Raw genomic sequence first — 20,014 nt, forward strand, 5'->3', positions numbered from 1 at the left:
CCCCGCAATGTTGTTCGTTTAGAAAAAGAATGCAAGGCATTCAGTATAATGAGACCAATATAATGAAACGGAAATTCTACTTACAATTACCATGCAAGGTACAGCCTGATTTTGTTTCTCTTGATTTCTTCCATTAACTTGTTTTATTCTCAAAGCCAATTTATTGTATCTATGCTTTAACCTTGCCACCAGTTTGTTGGATCCTAGTCACCAGTTTATTGGGACTTATGGATCCTGGTTGTATGCTTGTTGTGGGATGGCCAAGTTAGTACAATAGATGAGTTAATCAGCTGACATTTCTTGGGTGGAACACATTCTGTTTATTTACAAATGTACTCAGCAGCTACACTTGTGTGCTTTCAAGTCAAACCCTATCTCTATACTACTGACTACAGAGGTAGCCCATGCTACTCTATTGGTCACATAAGGTTATGTGATCTTCCTTTATAACATCCTTTATAAAACCATAATTACCACAGTTGCCCAAATTGATCTATTATTTCCACCTGATCAAGAAATCCATTTTTTTCTTTTGGATGATGACTGCCCTCCTGTAGTTTTCCAGAATTATCTTTCTAGGAAGCAATATTTTCCACATTATCAGATGATGGAATGCATTTCCCCAATAGCTCCTGAAGCTTAATATGGGATTAGATGAAGACTTGAAGAATCAAAATAATGATGAGCACGAGGGCAGAGCAGAAAATGGATTGGAGTTCATTGCTCCAATGTGAAGCTAGCATTGGTACAGCTGTGTTGGATTTGAAGAAGTTCCTTTGGTACCAAAATTTTTATGATTCTGATTTATAGCCTAAGTTTCCTTCTCAAGTTGCACATGGATCAATGCATTTGTGTTTCCTTTATTCTGTGTTTTGCGATGTTTCTGTTTAACTATTGAATGAATAATTCAATATGAGTATTTTTCCAAGTGATGTTATCATGTCCTACTAATCAGATTATTTTGCTTTTAGGGTTCAACTGTGTGTACTCTAGATTCCCAGAACACTGAGTCATTGCTGTTACAAGTGAGACTCTGGCACAGTATAGGGTATAGATGATAGATCTTGATCTTGGGCACTGATTAGGCCTATTGTAGAGCAAGCTTTACTGTGTACTTGACCCATGCTGACCTGGGGGTATTAAATAACCAAGAGTGGCATTTCAGACAAACTTCATTCTTCTGTTACTGATATTGCATAATTACCCCAATCTTCTTATGAATCTTCTCATGAATTGTACACTGGGACACTAGAATTGAGCACCATTCACATTAGAGAAGACTGGGGAAGGATCCTACTGAGTTAGTTAAAATCCTTAGGAGTACCAACAGTTTGGATCTTGTGAAATTATTTACCATGGTCCTGAAAGAGAATTAGTGAGAAGCACTGGACATTCAAAGTGCATATGGACAGGTAAGATATAACTTATTCACAGCTATTTGGAATAGGCTGCCTAGGGAGGCTGTTTTTCTATTTTTACACTCTTAACTTGGAGAAGATTGAAGTAGTGGAAGGATTTACAAATTAACAGACTGACAGGAGAGGATCAAGGCTGATGGTTTAAGTAATTTTAAAGAGCTGGGTGAAGAAAGCTAATTTAGGGATTCAGATAGTGAATAAAGTTTTTTGCTTTTTGACTCTGTGTCTGACTAAACGGAGGGAGTGATTTTTTTTCCCTCATCCTGTTTATTCCTATGTACTGATGACTATTTCCTCTGGCCCATCATCAGATCTTGGTGAAGACAGAGGAAAATATGAACCTGCAACTGTTCCTGTTGTGAAGACTGGATTGAGTATAAAGACTGGTGTAAAGAGGAAAAAGCATCCTGATGAAGAATGCGCACATCACTCAGCCAGTGGAAGAACTCAGAAGAACAGCAGAGACCAAAGCCTAGAATGCAGCAAAGACCCAAGCCGTAAGTTGTTAGCCTTCTCACAAGGCCCTCACTCCACACACAAACTCTCAGCCTTCTATATCTGTCTCTTTCTCTATCTCACTCTCTTTATCTCACTCTATCTATCTCTGTCCTTATTCATATTTAATTTGTAGATTGATGCCAGAGTGTAAATTTTACATTTCTATAAAAGGCACTCAATGCCAGTGGTAAATCAAAATTACTCCCTCTGTCTCACATTCTCGAACTCTCTCTTTCTTTCCCTATGTCTCTGTCTTTGGCCTTCTCTGTCTCTTTATCTCTCATTCTTTTGCATCATTCTCCATTTCCACTGCTTTCCATCTTTGAATCTCCCTTCACCTTGAGCATAGATACACAAGTCATGAATTGTTGCACAGGCAAATAAAACCATAATTGCAAGAGAATCCTTGATTTTTATAAAAGCAAAATACTGCGGATGCTGGAAATCTAGAACAAAAACAAAAATACCTTTTTGTACATGTCCGTCCTTGGCCTGCTGCAATGTTCCAGTGAAGCTCAACGCAAACTGGAGGAACAGCACCTCATCTTCCGACTAGGCACTTTACAGTCTTCCGGACTTAATATTGAGTTCAACAATTTCAGATCATGGACTCTCTCCTCCATCCCCACCCCCTTTCCAATCCCCCTTTTTCCAATAATTTATAATTTTTAAAAAATATATTTTTCTTTTCCCACCTATTTTTAAATTTATTTCGATCTATTGTTTCATCTCTACCTTTTAGCCCATTTTGATTCCTTCCCCCCACCCCACCCCGACTAGAGCCATGTGCCACTAGCTTGACCTGCTTGCTACCCTTAATGTCCCCATTAGCGCATCCTTTAGATAATATCACCACCGTCAACATCCCTTTGTCCTTTTGTCTATGACATCTTTGGCAGTCTCTTCTTGGCCTCCACCTATCACTGGCCCCCTATCGAGCTCCTCCTGTCCCACTCCCCTCTACCAGCTTATATTTCATCTCATTTATATATTTTTTAGTTCTGATGAAGGGTCATACGGACTCGATATGTCAACTGTATCCCACTCCACAGATGCTGTCAGACCTGCTGAAATTTTCCAGGTATTTTTGTTTTTGTCCTTGCTTTTTCAATCCAGGTATAAAATTCAAGGAACTGACGCTGAACTTATACCAGATCTTGGGCCGCAGTTGGAGCACTATGTGCATTTCCGTGTAACCCAGTTATTACAGGAAGCAGTGTGGAACTGCTAGGATGTTACCAGAGGTCAAGAGGTTACACTCCTAAAAAGATATAGGTTTTCATGGTTTTAAAGGGAGAGAATGGGAATAAACTAATTGACTTAGGTGGAGAAAAAACTGTCACAGATTTGTTGGGCTGTTTCTGTGCTGGTACTTTCTGTAATTCTGTTAGTTTAGATTAAAATTCTGGTTATTATTCTTTTTGCTCAGGAAAAGAGTGTGTAAAATGGCAGCTGATGAAAAAGGAAGATGACAAACCAAATGTTCGGAAAACCCGAAAGCTTCCTTCTCTGCCAGACAAAGTGGATTTTGACTCCAATGAACTGCCAGTCTCTTGTGGTGGCATCACTGGAATATTGGACAAGAAGCGACTAGCACTTGGTAATTATTCCATCTTTGGGTGTTTTCTAACCACTTTCCCCTCAGTCATTTCAGCTCCTGGTGTTGTCCACCACTCTCATGGTGGGTCCCAAGTCTGCAATCATTCAAAAATGGCCTATCCTCAACATAAATGATGTTTTGGTAATGTGACCAAGAAATAACAGCACACCATGATTAGCAATTATTCTTGGATCTTCATATGATTACACTTTGGTCTTTCAAAACAGTGCAGCACCACATCATGAATAAAAGAGTTTATATTGAGCAATGCCATTCACATCCTCTGAATAAACCCAAGTACCTCACAGTGAATGAACTGAAACTGAATTGTGTTCATTATATTGTAGGCAAAACATAGCAGTTGATTGGTTATGAAACCTTGCTGTGAAACAGCAGTGAGGAAAAATCACCAGTGTTCTGTACCTTTTGGATGGTAATGGGTTAGTTGGTGGTTTCATGGCACTATTACTGAGACTAGCTTTCAAATTCCAGATTTTTTTTATCAATTAATTAAATTTAAGTTCCACCAGCTGCTTTGAAGCCTGTCCCCAGGACCTTAACCAGGTCCTCTGGGTTACTAACTGAGTGACATTCCCTCTGTGTATTGTGTAATATTTCTGTGCTTATATTATCACTCTTCTACATAATGTTTCTATCCTGTATGCTATGTTATGCAATGATTCTGTGTTATGCTCTGTTACTGTGCTGAGCAATGTTCCTGCCCTCATGTGTTCCACCTGATCGCTCTTTATTTAGGAAGCAAAACAGCATGCATAAAGTCCGAGACTGTCTGGTATACACCAAGTAAATTTGAAGCAAAGGGCGGTCGAGGCAAAAGCAAGAATTGGAAACTCAGTATTCGATGCAAAGGCTATCAACTGTCCAAGTTGATAGAGGTACACTTCGTGTTATGTTTTCCTACATATTAATGCTGGCTATGTATATATAACTTTATTCATTGCAACCAAAGCAAGTCACTTTCACTGACTAGGATAAGCTTGGTAATGCTGAAAGTGGAGAGAAATTTGGAGGACAGAAGTTCTAGTCAAAAATTCCTTTATTCTGTACCTAATCACTGCCTTACTGACCTGGGAATGTTTAACGGCATGGTCTAGAGGGAGTTTTGCTGTGTATCTAATTTCATCTGTACCTGACTTGAGAAGAGGCAGGATGAAAGGAAGTAAAGACTTGAACTTTTATAGTGCCTTTCATGATTTCAGAATGTTTTCACAATCAATTAAATTTTTATTAAGTGTAGTCACTGCTGTAATGTAGGAAATGCAGCAGCCAATGTGTGTACAGCAAGATTCCACAAAGAGCCAGCAGATAAACTATTTTGTTTAGTAGTGTTTGTTGAGGGATGAATATTGGCCAAGATGCTGGGGAGCACCCCCCTGCTGTTCTGTGAAATAGCTTCATGGGATCTTTAATGTCCACCTGATGGGGCACAAAGACACAACCTTTGTGCATTATGGGTTCACTTGGTGTCTCATTGAAGTCTTGAGGCTTGTATGTTTAAACACTAACCATTTATTGGTAATGCTTAACTATGTATAGATCCCAGTTACTGCCATGCATGGTGCTGCTCCCATGCAGGTTCCATCTGGACTGTACTCCAAGACTATTACCATGTGACTCTATACATCATACAGTGGGCAGCGCTATTCCCCAGTCCCATGTTAGCCCTTGCTTTGCTGAGCACCTTTACATTGCAATGGAATACAGGCACACACAACAGCCTCGCTTTAAAGTGTCATCTGTGGGGTTTACTTTTGTTCTACCCAAATGGTCACAGTGCCCCTTTAAGACCCAAAAAATAAATTATTTTATATATCAGAGACAGGAAACCAGATGTGCGTGTGCTCTAACATACTCCAGTAAATGGGAAGTGTATTCACTAGGAATGATCATATAATACATGGTATAAAGGGGGATATCTCAGGCTTTGCTCTTCAGCTTTCTTTAAAACTGTATCAACCTAGGGAGCAGAGACTTTTATGTTGACTCTCTTCCTCCATGCCCCTACTAATGGAAAACATGAAGCAGCCATTAGGAGGAGATCCAACAAAAAAATCAGTTGCATCCAGTCAAATTATGAGCAGCAGTTCAAATGAAGGACTGAAAAGCAGTATAACTATGCTGATTTAGGCCTAAATGGCTGAGAGCCAATAAAAAGAGGTTATAACAAAGTAACTTTATATCTACAGTTCAGAACTAAGCAGAGAAACAAAATAACTGAGTTTGGTTCCTTCTTCATGACAACCAATGTACAATCAGAAGCAGGAGCAGAGGAAGAAAAATTCAAATCGTACAGATTGCTTCCATATGCTGCTCTGTGGAAATCACACATTCTTGCAGGAAGGGGCAGTGATCTGGGATTAGTTCTTCCCCCTTTCCTGTCAAAAATGCTAATTTTATATATATCCATTGACCATACATTGTTTAATGTTAAATTAATTCCAGCTGTTGATGCATTTTAAATGTTTTTTTTAAATTGTGAGGTTGGACACAGTATGTCGGATTTAGGATTTATGAGGCATTTTTGCCAATAACTCAAAAGTGGGCAAAAACATAGGACACCTTGGCACAACTAAATTTTCTTACCACCAACGTTAAACTAATTGGTCTTGTAGTTGCCCAAGCATGTCCTTTAAGTTTTGGAGTAACACTGGCAGTCCACAAGTCCTGGCAATACTTCTTTTCTAATGAATTGTTACATACGTAATATTGCCTCTGCTATCTCTTCACTAACATGTATTAATATGCGCAGATACAATCCATCGAGATGAGGCATTTTATCCTCTAAGTCTGACTAGATGAAGGATCTCTTAATTGTCTTTAGAAGGAGAGAGGAGAAAATATAATGTCATGCCCTCATTATTAGCCACCCTGGTAAATACTGATGCAAAATAACTACTCAATATCTCTGTCATTACCCTTGAGTTTATCTTACTCATCCTTTAAATCCTAACCTGATTTTACTTGGCAATTTATATATCTGTGGAATTCTTTACAATTTCTTTTTACTATAGTTTTTGATAATTTGATTTTATAGTTCCTCTTTGCTTTTTTTTGGGCTTGTTTCCTAACCTCTTTGTATTTCCTTTTGTTATCCTCTGCTTTCTAAACATCCAATCCACTATGATTCTCCTCCCATCTTAAGTCATTCTGTCAGTATATTGTCTGGACCCCTGGCCTCACAATTGACTGACTGATGAATGGTGCACTGTACCTCAGCTCAAAGTGGAGGAGATTCACGGACTGATTCAACCTTCACCCCCATCGTGCCAAAGAAAGGTGACCTGAAACACTGCACCAATTATAAAACAATTGCTTTCATCTCTCATGCTAGTAAAACCTTGCTCTGGATCATCCTGGAACAGATCTGGAAAAAGACAGTGAGATTGGTGAGCAAACTGGATTTTGAGGTAGGAGATGAACCAGAGATCAGTGGCAGAATTTTACCTTCACCCCCACCCGACACACACACACACACCCCCTCTCTCCCCCGCCCCCCCCTGGCAGATTTGTAGGTTGTGGGGGTGGCCATAATTTCTCAGATGGCCTTCTCACCAGGTTCCCACCCGCCCCGACCTCTCCTAATTTTATGCTGGGATAGTTGAGGTCGGGGCTGCCCACCTGTCCTCACCTCAATTGAGGCCCTTAAGTGACCAATTATCGACCACTTAAGGGCTATTTCCACCCAGCCTTAATTTTCAGGCTGGGGAGAGGAGTTTGTGGTTGGAGGGTCGCCTCCATCAGAAGCTTCCCTTAAACATCAGGTGGCTCCCCCCAACCAAAAAGGACTGGCCCCTGTGGGTCTTCCCCTCCCCCCTGCACCTCCCCCAACCTGACATCTCTATCAATGCCCCCACCTCCTGTGCCTCACTACCTCATCCCACCCTAAGAACCCCACACTTAACTGTTCTGTTGAAGGGTCATTCAGACTCAAAACGTTAACTGTGCTCCTCTTCGCAAATGCTGCCAGACCTGCTGAGTTTTTCCAGGTATTTTTGTTTTTGTTTCCCACACTTAACTGGTCTGAGATTCCTGGGACTTGGATCTGGAGGCTGCTTGCAGTCCCAGTTCTGTCCACTGCAGTTTCTAGTGCTGCAGGTACTAGAGGGCTGCCCGCCAACTGGGCAGAACTTCCTCCCAACTGAGGGGCAAAAGTTCTGCCTCCAGCCAATTAATGCTTGTTGGAGCATGAAATGGCTGCGGAGCAGGCAGTATTGACAGGGGGGGATATTTTCTCCGTTGACTCCTTGGATGGGGAAGACAATCCCTGCCACCCTAAAAACCCTGGCCCAAGTCACGATTCCTAGAATCATAGGCCTGAATTTTACCCTTGGAGCGCGCGATCGATGAGCCCACAACCGGTTGGAAACCGGCCTGCCACCCGCTATCAGCCCTTGACCGCAATATCACACTGGCTGGCCAATTAATGCCCACCCAGCGTGAAATGTATCTTCCCAATGGCCAGGAAGGGCTGGGTGAGGGCCTGTTAGCCGCTGGGCCTGATGGCGACCCAGTAGGCGGTTTAAAAACAGCACAGGCAGCTCCTTGAAGGCTGCCAAGGAAGAACATATTTGTAATGTTATGGCCTCAAGTGTGGCTGGAGACACCAGGCGGGAGGACTGGTCAGGTGGGTACTTGGGGACCCCAACTCTCCCCCCCCCCCGCCCCCCCCACCAGGTTTTCGCGATCCTCCTAGAAGTGACTGCTAGGAGGGAAACCCTTGTCCCCATAGATGGAAGGAGGAGGCCACTGCACCTGATAAAAAAGTGCTTGGGAGAAGGTGGCAGTGCAGATCAGCAGCCAGGACGACGTGGGTGCAGTGCTGCAAAAGTTTTAACGACCTTGCTGCACTTGGGATGGGTGAGTACCATGTTGGCATGGATCAGTGTGTTGAAGTGTTGAGGTCTGGCCATCCGCCCATGAGCCCAGGGTGTTAGAGTCTGAGTGCCAACTGTCAATGGTGCCAGAGCTGGCCAACGGGGTGAGCCCTGGCTGCTTGAACTTGAGTGCCATGCGGCTCGAGGGCCACAACTCGGATGTGCCCTGCAAGGTGTTCCTCAGGTGGGGTTGGCCAGGCTGCAATGGTGCTGCAGGTAGAGAGTGGACTAAGCTATGCTCCTCTGTCCTTTCAGGAAAAGACGACCCATAACAACGAGAGGTTGCGGACAGGCAGAGGCCCCACAAACCTCCTAATCCTAACCAGATTTGAGCAGGATGCCTTGGAGCTGGAGAGGTGCCACACACCTCATTCAGCCAGTCGTGGCGAGGAGAGGGTGTCAGACGAAGGTAAGAGTGCAGTGCACAGAGGTGAGAGTTTCGGATGGTGCAAACATCTTGTGTAGCCCATTCGTTGATGGAAGCCTCAAAACTGGTTTCCCCATTGATCATTACAAGATGATGGCACCATGATGCAGATCTCCATTGTCTCAGCAGGGTGCCTGGCATGCACAGTGACAGAGTGATGACTTAAACTAATGACATGCCGTTGTCCTCCTTTAGATTCGCCAGCATGCACTCATTCACAGGATCCTAAAGAGCCACCCCTGATGCCAGAGGACCGCCAAGCTTCATATGTACCTGCTTCACACCCGCTCTCTGAACCAGGCACCAGCGCAGATACCAGCACCTCGGTGGGCATTAGATCTTCAGCTGGAATGTCAGAGAACAGCAGTGAGGGCACTTCACACTCACTTGAGGAGCAGGCGGAGGCAGAGTCCGCTCAGGGCACTGGCAGATAGAGGGCTGCTGAGTTGAAGGCAGATGAGCCTCGAGTCATCCATTAGGCAGCAGATGCTGGATGTCCAGTGTGATGTGCAGGAGGGTATGCGTGCCATGGTCTCTGTTGTAAGGAGTCCATGTAGGGCATAAGTAGTGCGTTAAACCTCATGGCCGAGCGCACTGTCTCCTCCATTGAAAGAGTGGCGACTCTTATGGAGAGGCAGCTCCGGGGACAGAACCAGGGGTTCCTGGGGTTGCGCTTGGTCCTGCAAGCCCTCACACAATGACCTGAGGTGGTCAGTGCCACTATAGGAGATGGATGAGGCACCAGGTATACCAGTTAGGTGCCCATCTATCAATGGCAAGCGTGGAGGTCCAGAGCGACCTCACAGCGCACGAGCTGCTTGGCATCTCTCCGGGCTCCTCTCAGGGGCGCTCTGGCTAATAGGAGCAGCTCCTCTGCCCCTCTACCAGTGACTGTGACATCTGATCTGATGTGGTTGCGATGACTGGGAAGATGCCAGCCATGGCACTGGCTGCTCCCTCCCAGGCAGGGCCAGCACAGGCTCCACTGGCCAGAGGATGACCGCCAAGGCCATCAAGGCCAACAAGACAGCAGATTCAGCAGGCTGTCTCCAATGACACTGCCAGCGGAGGGGGTGGGGCACAAAGACGTAGCACTCGTAAATACAAGTTTGAGGCACCATGAGAACAAGAGGAACTGGTCACGGGTGATCTTCTGTTGTGTTGTGTAATGTTTTGTTTATATTTACTGGTGTGGAGTAGAACACCAGAGAAGGTTATGTTAATTTGTTTGGATTGTCAAAATGAGAAATTTTGTTTTTGTTGTAATAGCCTGGGAATGCTTCACCTTTTTATTTTCTTGGTGCAGGGTAAGCCGGTATCTAATGCTGGACGTGAGTGGCTCTAAACTTTATTGCACAGGCACTGAGTGGACTTTGGGTTCAAATGAAAGGGTCATTTCAGACATCCGGGATGGAGGTGGCAGCCCTGGCATGAGGTTAAAGCTGATCTTTGGTAGCCTAGCTGAAGGAGCGTTGGGTCAAGGCATCCCTGGTGTCCCTGCCTCCCTGGAGGTTACCGAGGTCTGCCTCCATGCCCTCAACGTTCTGCTCACCGTGCTCCTCTTCTGACTCACTACTGGATTCATCCTTTGTGGCCTGTGCAGCTGTGTCAAGATCCTCTTCCTCCAGGACGTCCCCACCTTGCCAGTGCCAGATTGTGGAGAGTGCAGTATGCAACCTCTATCAGTGACACCTGCTCTGGGGCGTATTGTAGTGCACCCCCTGAATGGTCCAGGCATTGGAAGCACATCTTCAGAAGCCTTATGGTCCTCTCTATCACTGTCCTCGTGGAGGAATGGCTCCTATTATAACGCTGCTCGGCCTCTGTTCTTGTGTGGTGGAGAGGTGTCAGAAGCCACCTTTTCAACAGCCCATGTTACCCAACAGCTATCCATCTATTCGTGCTGGAGTACTGGATAGCCTTGGCACCTGAGAGTGTCTTCGGATATAAGCGTCATGGGAGATGCCAGAGTACCATGCACAGACTTGCAGAATCTGTGTCCTGTGTCACACACTATCTGCACGTTCATTGAGTGGAACCCCCTTCCTGTTGACAAAGGCACCCGGCTCACCCACTGGCGCCTTGATGGCCATATGCGCATTTGATTGCACCCTGGATGCGGGGGAGCCCAGCAATTGCTGCGATGCCTCTGTCCAGCTCAGACTGGCTGGCCCCGTCTGTACGGAAATGAATAAATGTCATTACCTACCTGAACAGAGCTTCTGTCACCAGCTTGATGCAACTGCGGACAGCTGATTGGGAGACTCCATACAGATCCCCCACTGAAAAGAGCCGGAGGCATAGAAGTTGAGGGCTGCTGTGAACTTCAGAGCCGCTGGCATGGGGTTTCCACCCACACAGTTGAAGGTCATCTCAGGCCCAATCATCTGACAAATTGAGGTCACGGTCTCCCCAGAGAGGCGGAGCCTCCTTCGGCATTGCACCTCAGACATATTGAGGTAGCTGCATTGCCACCTGTAACCCAGGCAGCAGGATAGTGGCATCTTCTGCGGCTTTGGACTACCTGCTGGCCCTGCGCCCATCGTGCCTGCGCCTGTCCTCCCACAGGTCCCTACCCGGAAGCTGCATTGGGACACCTGGCTCCTCTCCCTTCTGCCCCTCTCTTCTTCCTCAGTGGATGTGCCTCCAGCGGAGACCACAATCCCCATTACCAGGGTAACAGAAGGCTATCTGATACCTGAAAGGGTCCAAAAGATCAAAATCCTCCGGGGGTCCTTGTAGACACCAAGGAGTCCCGAAATGAAGCCTAGAAATGCTAAAAATGAAGCTCAGAACAGAGATGAAGCTGTCGTGTTCAAATAAGCAACCAGCAGTAAACCATCTCCTAAACTCTTCACTATTCACACTGACAATGCTGCTGATATTTTTTAATCCCACCCTTGGATGAGGATTTGCAAAATGTGGGCTGCCTGTTTTGCCAATGCGATGAATGCAAAACCTTACGGGCAAGGTAAAATTGAGTTCAATTGGGTTTTTAATGGCCTTAAGTGGCCTCTTAATTGATGGCGGGCACGGCCCCAACGGCCACGTGCGCCCGCTGACCTGAATATTGCTCACGTGCGGGATGACGCTGGCTCGACGTCTTCTCACGCTATTTTCCGAGCGATCGGGTCGAGCGCTTGCCCTGCCTGCGAGGTGTCAAATTCTGCCCATAATGTGCATAGTCCAAGAACATCAGTCATTATGCATGCCTGCTATTGATTTTTGAGAAGGCGCTTGATTCAGTCTCGCAGCAGAAACCCTGTTTAATGATGTTAGACCATATTTAATCGACTTGCTAGCCAAGCTTTATCGTAAACAACGAGCTAGGGTCAGAGTTGCTGGCACCCCCTCAGAATGGTTGAGTCAAAAAGGGTGTTAGACAGGGGTGTCTGCTCTTCACCATATTTCTCCTAGGATGTTGAGAAATGGTTATGAGCGAGAGAGAGATGGATATAAAGATGGGATACTGATTGGTGGGCAGCAAGTTTCGAATTGTCGATATGCTGATGACATTGTTTTGCTCGCCAACTCAGTGGAAGAGCTACAGGAGTTGGTGGATCGTCTTGATCAAGTTAACCCAAAATTCTGTCCCTTGATCAATGTTGACAAGACGAAGTTGATAGGGATGGGTGAAAAGACCTGCAAGATTCTGATTAACAGAGTTCAGCTTGAACAGATTGATGATTTTAGCTATGTCGGTAACTTATCACGGAAGATGCAGAGTCCAGCAAAGAAATTCGGGACTAGACTTAACAAGGGTCATGGCATTGTAAACTCACTTAAGAGTATGGAGTTGCTATAGCATCTCGATTGCAATGAAAATTAGCCTCCTGAAAGCCCTTGTGTGGCCGGTGACAATGTAAGACTATGAAAGCTGAACCATCAAGATAAGTGATGAAGCTTGAGTTAGAGCATTTGAAATGAAAGGACTCGGACGGATATTACTTGTGTCACAGACGGCCAAACAGAAAAATGAATAGGTGTTCAAGAAAGCTGGTGTTAAGAAGAACTTGTTTGAGGCAGTGATATCGAGAAAGTTCACATATTTTGGCCACGTGATGTGAACGGGGGTGGTGGTGTTAGGAAAAAGAAATAATGCAAGGCAAACCACCTGGAAAAAATGCACAAGGAAGACCCAGGATGGCATGGATGGATACTATCAGAACATGGACCTGCCCTCTATGGGACAGGCAGTGAGGGCAGCAGAGAATAGAAATCCGTGGTGAAAGATTGTTCATCGTGCGGCCAGCCCTTGGCATGAGGACAGATGAAAGCCAAGATAAGACAAAAAAAAATCCTCTGCTTTGTTGTCTACATACTTCTGTGTGTGTTTTCTTTAGTTTCAATTTTACTCTCTGCTCTTTATTTATCCATGGTGTTTCATTCTTGGTTAGCTTGTTCTCACTTTTTAGCAGAATATTTTCCTCCTGAACTTTATTGATCACAGTTTCAATTATTTCCCACTGCTGTTCTATCTCTGCTTAGAATTTCTCCCGTTTACAGGAGAGCTTAATTTTGTATCTAGCAGTGCTGCACCTGACTTGAGTGTTTGGTGGAACAGTATAGAAGGAGCTTTATTCTCTATCTAACCTATACTGTACCTGATCCAGGGGTTAAGTGTATCAGGAATGTATGCAGCATAAGCTTTCAGTCCCATTTTACTGTTGCTCTTTTTCCTGAATATGAATAGACAGGTAGAAACATGTTTTACATTTCCAATTCTATTTGCAATTTCTCTATCTATTGACCAGTTTCTTTCACTTGCAGTGGAAATATTTGCTATGTCAGAGTCCAAGCAAAACAGGGAAAGTTAAAGCAGCATGTACTAAGGTAAGAAATCCCTGAATTTGGTATTTATTTTGGAAGCAGAGAAGGTTGCAGCTATATAGAGGAGCCAAACAAACCTATTGGGTGGACTTTAATAAGAATGGCATGGTACCCAGGGTGGGGCAGGAAGTGGACGACACTTTTCCTGATGTCAGGAGCTGCAATGCATGCAGGCGTGTCTCCCACATGCAATGATGGACGGACAATTGCGCTCAGCAGCCTCCCTCCTCATGCGCTGTTGATGTCAGGGTCACCACGAGGTGTAGCGGTTATAAAAGCAAAATTAAGAAGTATTGAAGGCACAATGGTGGCACAGGTGCTGAGAAACTGTCTGGTATGCACATGTAAATAGATATCACTATATTTTGTTCACTTGACTAGTGCGTGCATTTGTTGGGATGCTCTCCTTCAGAGGGCATATTGCCATGCTTCATGTCTGGCAGTCATTGCCACTGAGGGACATCTCACCTGTGTCGGCGACAATGTGGCAGTGTGTTAGAGGCCAATCTTTACTGGATGGTAATGTGTGTGGTATGATTTTTGCTCCCAAGATAATGTGACATGACTGCACGTGCATATCTGCTGGCCTTGCCATAAATGACTTACCAAGCAGATTGGCTGAGGTCACTGATAATTGTAAGAAGTGATACGCTGCTTGTGCAATCATGGCCTTGACAATGTGGGCAAGAAACAGATGGCTCATGATAGCTTCATTGACTTGAGTGTCAGTGCAAAGCCGGTATCCTCAGAGTGAGAGGGAGGGGTGGTCGGGAGAATCATCCCTTTTCAGCCTGTGTGAAGCAGGGAAGTCATGCTGAACCTTTTATAAAGATCTGGTTAGGCCACAACTAGGTATTGCATCCAGTTCTGGTGACCACATTGGACAACTTGGACCTTCCCATAGAGACCTTCAAGACCTCCAACCAGCTGTATGACTGTACAACCCCCCCACTCTGAACACGAATCGAACATCTCCAACTCCATAACATTGAAACCTGGAGGAAAGCTTGGGCAGAAAGCACACTCCCACATAAACATATTGTCCCCAACCCAACACCTCAACAACCAGGCTTCAATCTCCCCTGGAGCAATAGAATATGGACTGGGAATGGCCAGCGTGATCACCTGATGTACAAGTGGCAACTCAAAACCTTGTCTGGCTGCGATTGTGGAAACCATGACCAAACCATGGAGCACATAACATCTCCTCACCCACCTCCCTGACTCAAGTTTGAGGGTGACACCGTGGAGTTACACTTGCTCTCCAGCAGGGTATTAGACTGGTTAGGGAACTTGACATTAAAACTGTAATGACAGCTTCTGCTACTAAACCCATACAAAAGAAGATGGCACTTGAGAGAGAAACTTGCAAGGCTGTGGAGTTAGGGAGGGGAATGGGATTGACTGGATTACTCTACAAAGAGTCAGTATGGGCTCGATAAGCCAAAAGGCCTCCTTCTGTGCCATTATGACTAAGTCCCAATCCTAAAATGGTTTTATAGGGAATATAAAGTACCAGCTAAAGCGAGAGAATAACAACTACACTTTTTAGCAAGGGACAGATATTTCTGTTTGCTGTGCCACCTGGTCTCTTGCAGATAGCCAGGTGGTGAAGGAACTGGAGCCTGATCATTACACATTTATAAGCTTTTATTTAGAGATGCACAATATAAATGTGCACCTCCAAATCTAACCACCACAGTTTCAGTATGTAACGAGTATACTATTAACATTGATACAAATTGGCTGTGAAGAGAATAGCTGTTGACTCTAGAATGATATCAATGGTTTGGTTGAGTGGGTGAAAAAGTGGCAAATGGAATTCAATCCAGAGAAGTGTGAGGTAATACATTTGGAAGGCAAACAAAGCAAGAAATACACAACAAATGGAAAGACACTGACAGGGGTAGAGGAGGTGAGAGATCTTGGGAGTTCATGTCCACAGGCCCCTGAAGGTGGCAGGAAAGGGTGGATAAGGTGGTAAAGAAAGCATATGGAACGCTTTCCTTTATTGGATGAAATATATAATACAAAAGCAGGGATGTAATGCTGGAACTGCATAAATCTCTGGTTAGACCACAGCTGGAATTTTGTGTACAGTTCTGGCCACCACATTACAGGAAGGACATAATTGCTATGGAGAAAGTATAGAGGAGATTTACAAAAATGTTGCCAGGGCTTTAAATTGCTGCTATGAGGAAAGATTGGATAGGCTAGGATTGTTTCCCTTGGAACAGAGGAGGCTGAAGGATGATTTAATTGAGGTATACAAAATTGTGAGGGGGCTAGAGAGAGTAGACAGGAAATGCCTGTTTCCCCTAGCAGAGAGGTCAATTACCAGAGGGCACAGATTTGAGGTGATTAGGGAGCAGAGGAGGAATGAGGATGATGGCAGATTTAAGAGAAAAAGGGAAAGTACCTGAAGTGAGAGAGTTGTTATTAATATCAATTAACATGGGAATTAGGAGAAAATCAGCAGTTTAGTGGGAATAGGGTTGAGGGAGCAGGAGGTGGCTCTGGTGGAGAAGCTGAGCTCAGGGAATGAGGAGTGATAGGAGAGAAACTAAAAATGCAATCCTGGGCTAGGGTGGGGGGAGCTTTAGAAGAAGATTGGTCCTGTGGGCTAGTGGAAGGGACAGACATGGTGGGGGCAGTAGATTGAATTGCCTTGACCTTGGTGACAAAGAAGTCAATGAACTCCTTGGACTTATGTTGGAGTGGAGGAGACAAGCAAGGAATTTTTACTGCACAGGAAGAGGCCATTTAGCCAATCTGGTCTTTGCCAGCTCTTTCTTTTTTTGACAAGCCATTCCAGTGGAAATAGTTCCAGCATCTTAAATTTCTCCTCATAGGAACATAGGAGCAGGAGTAGGCCATTGAGCCCGCTCCACCACTCAATGCAATCATGGCTGATCATCTGCAATGCCATTTTCTCCACACTAACCCCATATCCCAATGTCATTGGTATTTAGAAATCTGTCAATCTCTATTTTAAACATACTCAATGGCTGAGCTTCCACAAGCCCCCTGGGGGAGAGAATTTCAAAGACGCTCAATCCTCCGAGTAAAATAAAATTTCTCCTCATCTCAGTCCTAAGTAGATTCCCCCTCATTTTGAAATTGTCCCCCTTGGTTCCAGACTCCCCAACCAGGGGAAGTATCTCACCTGCATTTATCCTATCTACCCCCTTTAAGTACTTTGTAGGTTTGAATGAGATTGTGCCTCATTCTTCAAAATGCTAGAGAATGCAGGCCCAGTTTTTCCAATTTCTCTTCATAGCACAGTCCCATCATCCTGGGAACGAGCCTCGTGATCCTTTGTTGCACTCTGTCTATAGCAGTAATATCCTTCCCTAAGTTAAGGGGACCAAAACTGCACACAGTACTCCTGGTGCAGTCTAACCAAAGTTCAGTGCAATTGAAGAAAGGCTTTGCCACTCCTGCACTCAAATCCTCTTGTGATAAAGGCTAGCATACAATTAGCCTTCCTAATTGCTTGCTGCACCTGCATGTTAGCTTTCAGTGACTTACTGACAAGGACACCCAGATCCCTTTGTACATCTACACTTTCTAATCTCTACCATTTAGGAAATACTCTGCACATCTGTTTCTCCTACCACATTTTTCCACTTTATATTCCAACTGCCATGTTCTTGCCCACTCCCTAAGCCTGTCATAATCCTACTCCTACATTTCTTTGTAGATTAGAAGTGACGAGCGCGCATTAATTTTAAGTTAGAGCTGTCAAAAGTAATAATTGGGTCATAGAGTCATAGTCATAGAGGTTTACAGCACAGAAAAAGGCCCTTCGGCCCATCGAGTCTGCGCCGGTCAAACAAGTACCTAACTATTCTAATCCCATTTTCCAGCACTAGGCCCATACATTGTATGCCATGGCATGGCAAGTGCACATTCAAATACTTCTTAAATGTTTTGAGGGTTTCTGCCTCTACCACCCTTTCAGGCAGTGAGTTCCAGATTCCCACCACTCTCTGGGTGAGAAGATTCTCCCTCACATCCCCTCTAAACCTCCTGCCCCTCATCTTAAATCCATGCCCCCTGGTTATTGATCCCTCCACCAAGGGGAAAAGTTCCTTCTTGTCTACCCTATCTATGTCCCTCATAATTTTATACACCTCAATTAAGTTCCCCCTCAACCACTGCTGCTCCAGGGAAAATAACCCCAGTCTAGAGCGATGGAGATTGAGGGGCGACTTGATAGTTTACAAAATTATGAGTGGCATGGACAGAGTAGATAGTCAGAAGCTTTTTCCCAGGGTGGAAGAGTCAATTACTAGGGGACATAGATTTAAGGTGAGAGGAGAAAATTTAGAGGAGATGTGCGGGGCAAGTTTTTTTACACAGAGGGTAGTGAGTGTCTGGAATTCGATGCCAGAGGAGGTGGTGGAAGCAGGTACAATAGTGGTGTTTAAGAGGCAGCTTGACAAATACATGAATATGATGGGAATAGAGGGATACGGACCCCGGAAGTGCAAAATGTTTTAGTTGACAGGCAATATGATCGGCGTAGGTTTGGAGGGCCAAAGGGCCTGTTCCTGTGCTGTACTTTGTTCTTTGTTCTATCCAATCTCTCCTCATAACAAAAACTCTCCAGCCCAGACGACATCCTAGTAAATCTCCTCTACACCCTTTCTAGTGCAATCACATCCTTCCTATACTGCGGTTTCCAGAACTGCACGCAATACTCCAGCTGTGGCCTAACCAGCGTTTTATACAGTTCCAGCATAACCTCTCTGCTCTTACATTCCATGCCTCGGCTAATAAAGGCAAGTATCCCATATGCTTTCTTAACCAGCTTATCTACCTGTCCCGCTACCTTAAGAGACTGGTGGACATGCACACCAAGGTCCCTCTGATCCTCTGTACTTCCCAGGGTCCTACCATTGATCGTGTATTCCCGTGCCTTGTTTGTCCTGCCCAAGTGCATCGCCTCACACTTATCCAGGTTAAATTCCATTTGCCTCTGATCAGCCCACCTGACTAGCCCACCTATAATCCTCCTGTAATCTAAGGCTATCCTCCTCACTATTTACCACCCCACCATTATTAGAGCTGATGCGCACGCTAATTGAAAGCAAAGCTGGATGTACATTGTGCATTAGAACTTGTACACACAAGTAATTGTCCCTTAAAACTGGTACACACAATTAGTTGTGATGTAGAACTGGTATACACAAATAATTATGCATTGGAGCGGGTATGCATAGAATAATTGTGCACATTAAAAGAAATTAGGAAAGGGATAGTAGAGCTGATTCTGAGTATATTAAAAAAAAATCATTAGAAAAGTGTATAGTGCCACACACTGTTACAACTAATGTTCTTACATATAAAAAAGGAGATAGAAAAAGTCCATTGTTCTTTAGGGAAGGAAATCTGTCGTCCTTACCTGGTCTGGCCTACATGTGACTCCAGACCCACAGCAATGTGATTGACTCTTAAATGCCCTCTGAAATGGCCTAGCAAGCCACTCAGTTATATCAAACCGCTACAAAGTTTTAAAAAAGAAATGAAACTGGTCAGACCACCTGCCAGCAATCTAGGCACTGGAAACCACAATGCCAATCTTAGCCCTGTCAACCCTGCAAAGCCCTCCTTACTAACATCTGGGGGCTAGTGCTAAAATTGGGAAAGCTGTCTCACAGACGAGTTGAGCAACAGCCTGACATAGTTATCCTCACGGAATTATATCTTACAGAAAATGTCCCAGATACCACCACCACCATCCCTGGGTATGTCCTGTCCTACCGGCAGGACAGACCCAGCAGAGGCGGTGGTATGGTGGTGTACAATCAGGAGGGAGTTGCCCTGGGAGTCCTCAATATTGTCTCTGGAACCCATGAAGTCTCATGGCATCAGATCAAACATGGGCAAGGAAACCTCCTGGTGATTACCACTTGCCACCCTCACTCAGCTGATGAATCAGTGCTCCTCCATGTTGAACACCACTTGGAGGAAGCACTGAGGATGGCAAGGGCGCAGAATGTGCTTATTGGGAGACTTCAATGTCCATCACCAAGGGTATCTCGGTAGCACCACTGCTGACCAAGCTGGCCGAATCCTAAATGACGTAACTGCTAGACTGGGTCTGCAGCAGGCGGTGAAGGAACCAAGAAGAGGGAAAAACATACTTGACCTCATCCTCACCAACCTGCCTGCTGCAGATACATCTGTCCATGATGGTATTGGTAGGAGTGACCACCGCACAGTCATTGTGGAGGCGAAGTCCTACTTTCACATTGAGGACACCCTCCATCGTGTTGAGTGGCACTATCACCATGCTAAATGGGATAGATTCAAACAGATCTAGCAACTCAAGACTGGG

General features: G+C 44.9%; 1 protein-coding gene across 6 annotated transcripts in view; it reads left to right on the forward strand.

The window, feature by feature from the left end:
* LOC144693681 (nuclear body protein SP140-like protein) overlaps positions 1-20,014 on the forward strand; it is a 77,872-nt gene that overhangs the window by 35,134 nt on the left and 22,724 nt on the right. For 5 of the 6 annotated variants that reach the window (XM_078563566.1, XM_078563565.1, XM_078563569.1 and 2 more), the window contains 4 exons: positions 1,730-1,915; positions 3,346-3,516; positions 4,273-4,412; positions 13,609-13,671. In XM_078563566.1, coding sequence (XP_078419692.1) covers positions 1,730-1,915; positions 3,346-3,516; positions 4,273-4,412; positions 13,609-13,671 — 560 coding nt within the window. The remainder of the gene's footprint in view (positions 1-1,729; positions 1,916-3,345; positions 3,517-4,272; positions 4,413-13,608; positions 13,672-20,014) is intronic. The other variant, XM_078563570.1, reaches the window with a different exon arrangement.

This window comes from Cetorhinus maximus, chromosome 19 (assembly GCF_964194155.1).
Source record: "Cetorhinus maximus chromosome 19, sCetMax3.hap1.1, whole genome shotgun sequence".
In the NCBI taxonomy this organism is placed as follows: domain Eukaryota; kingdom Metazoa; phylum Chordata; class Chondrichthyes; order Lamniformes; family Cetorhinidae; genus Cetorhinus; species Cetorhinus maximus.